This window comes from Mandrillus leucophaeus, unplaced genomic scaffold (genome assembly GCF_000951045.1).
Source record: "Mandrillus leucophaeus isolate KB7577 unplaced genomic scaffold, Mleu.le_1.0 Scaffold565, whole genome shotgun sequence".
Classification (NCBI taxonomy): Eukaryota; Metazoa; Chordata; class Mammalia; order Primates; family Cercopithecidae; genus Mandrillus; species Mandrillus leucophaeus.
In genome coordinates, this window is record NW_012106086.1 from 1,355,492 (window position 1) to 1,358,247 (window position 2,756).

At 33.0% G+C, this 2,756-nt stretch overlaps 1 protein-coding gene across 4 annotated transcripts in view; it reads left to right on the forward strand.

Moving 5' to 3' along the window:
- PEX1 (peroxisomal biogenesis factor 1) overlaps nucleotides 1-2,640 on the forward strand; it is a 57,615-nt gene extending 54,975 nt beyond the window's left edge. For 2 of the 4 annotated variants that reach the window (XM_011998282.1, XM_011998281.1), the window contains 2 exons: nucleotides 235-365; nucleotides 2,144-2,640. In XM_011998282.1, the coding sequence (XP_011853672.1) occupies nucleotides 235-365; nucleotides 2,144-2,228 (216 nt within the window). In that variant the 3' untranslated portion in view covers nucleotides 2,229-2,640. The remainder of the gene's footprint in view (nucleotides 1-234; nucleotides 366-2,143) is intronic. The other 2 variants (XM_011998280.1, XM_011998283.1) reach the window with 1 other exon arrangement.
- The last annotated feature ends 116 nt before the right edge of the window (nucleotides 2,641-2,756 follow it).

Genomic DNA, 2,756 nt, shown 5'->3' on the forward strand with positions numbered 1-2,756 from the left:
CTGACCTCGTGATCCGCCCGTCTCGGCCTCCCAAAGTGCTGGGATTACAGGCTTGAGCCACCGCGCCCGGCCAGTCATGGTTATATGCTTCCTTGCTTTCAGTGTTTCATTATCTTATAAGGAAGAGAATGTATGGTCTCTTGAAAAAACTGACAAAAGAAATAACAATTGGACTACCATATTTTTTTTCACATCCCTAATTTAACTCTTTGTCAATTTCTTTCTTTACTTAAGGAGGATGAATCCATTAACCAACCAGGACCAATTAAAACCAGACTGGCTATTAGTCAGTCACATTTAATGACTGCACTTGGTCACACAAGACCATCCATCAGTGAAGACGACTGGAAGAATTTTGCTGAGCTGTAAGTAACAGATTCTGTTTTGGAAGTACAGCTACTATTATAAGTGACATAGTATTACACTTAAACCTTTAAAGTTCGTGTTTAAAATAAAAAAAATATTTTGAATATGTAAAAGCCAATTCAAAAATATGCGTCGTATTTGCATTTAAAAATACCAGAATTTCAGAAGTACAGAAGTCAAAATTGAGTTTTCATTAACCAGTTCATTTGATTATATTTGAATTATTCATAATAGACTCATTTAATTTTAGTAACTTTGGGCTGAGCGCAGTGGCTCATGCCTGTAATCCCAGCACTTTGGGAGGCCAAGGCAGGTGGATCACCTGAGGTCAGGAGTTCGAGGCCAACCTGACCAACATGGGGAAATCCCATTTCTACTAAAAATACAAAAATTAGCCGGGTGTGGTGGCATGCACCTATAGTCCCAGCTACTTGGGAGGCTGAGACAGGAGAATTGCTTGAACCCAGGAGGTGGAGGTTGCAGAGAGCCGAGATCGCACCACTGCACTCCAGCCTGGGTGACAGAGCAAGACTGTCTTGCTAAAAAAAACAATTTAGTAACTTTGAAGAAATAAGGAAAATTAAAAGTTCAAAGTGATTCTAATGTTTAGTTTATAAAATTTTGTTATAAAAACACTTGTTTTGCCTTCAACATAATTTATATTAATATTTTATTGATCTCAAGAACATATAAATACATTCAGATTTATTCATTTGTGGACCACATTTGTTACACATTGGATTTAAAGGATCCTTGCAATTGAGTTTATGACCACCTGTGAATCTGAGACCCATGGACTGGGAAGCATTCTAGGTCAATGATTCAGTGTAATTCAATTTAAGAGATGTTTATTCCTGGTCTTTAGAAGCTGCTGTCCTTTGCTATCTAATTTTGCAGTACTTTGGAGTATGTATGTATGTGTACATAAGTTAGTGCTATGTATTTATTAAAGAGGAATCAGAAAACAGAGGTAAGGAAAAACAAGGAAACAAATTTCCCTTAACCTCACCACCTCCCAAAGCATATCTGTTTATATGCTTATATATTTTTTCCTATTCTGATAAGAACAGTCGATACATATTGCTATATAGCAGTCCCCCTTTATCCACATACATCCTGAAAATTGTTTTACATTTTAAATGTTAATTACTTTATTGCTTTTAAATGTCATTTTATAGTGTAGCTATGCCACAATATCCAATTTTTAGACATTTAAATTGCCCCCAGGCAATGTGGTAATGAACATTCTTGCAGCTGAATATATGCACATATCTAATTGTTTCACTGGGATAGAGGTGGAATTGTTGCGTAACAGGGAGTTCACAATTTTTAAGGCTTTCGAAATGTATTGCCCAATTGCCTTCCAGAAATACTGTACAATATATATTTCAACAGCATTATGTGAGAGTGCCAGATATACTGCACCATCACAAACATTGTGTGTTGCAGTATTTTTCTAAACTTGGCCCTTTTGATTTTAGAAAAATGATATCTTAATAATTTACATTTATTTGATTAAAAGTATAGAAGTTACAATCTTTCATATTATTGTCATTTGTATTTTATCTTTTCTAACTTGTCTCTTCATCCCCTTTGCTCTGTTTTCTATTGGAATGCAACTTTATTTGTAAGAATTCTTTTTAATTTCTGCGACTAGCATTTTTTTTTCTAGTTTGTTATTTCCCGTTCATTTCTTTTGTGTCTGCCAACAATCCATTATCTTTTGTTTTATGATGGTAGTATTTACACATATTAAATTATCTCTTTCTTTTTTCAGATATGAAAACTTTCAAAATCCAAAGAGGAGAAAAAATCAAAGTGGAACAATGTTTCGACCTGGACAGAAAGTAACTTTAGCATAAAATATACTTCTTTTTGGTTTTGTTTTGTTTTGTTTTTTGATGGCTTGTCCATATGTTGTAACAGGAAAAAAATGGTGTCTGTAAATTTCTTCTTAATTTAACAAATGTGGTTAATTTATAAAATCACAGATTGGTAAATGCTATAATTAGCTAATGATCAGGATTGAGATTAATACTGTAGTATAAATTAGGACATTTATAACAGATTCCATATTTTATTTCCTATAAATAATATTAGCCAAATGCTGGAACTAATTATTTCTTTTGAGGAAAACATAATAAAGAATGTAATTAAATTTAAATTTCTTGGAATTCCCAGTTGTATATTCATCATCTTTGTAGCACTTGACAAATTTTATGCTTAGCAGTTTCTTCACTGTTTTGAAATAAAATATTCTATTACCTACTGATACAATTATCTGTTCTTTGTAGATCAAAAATTGTGAAATTTACACATAATTCAAATACATTTAATTATCTGCTCAACCAGAAATGAAATCACATCCCCCTAATATACTACATCCAGCT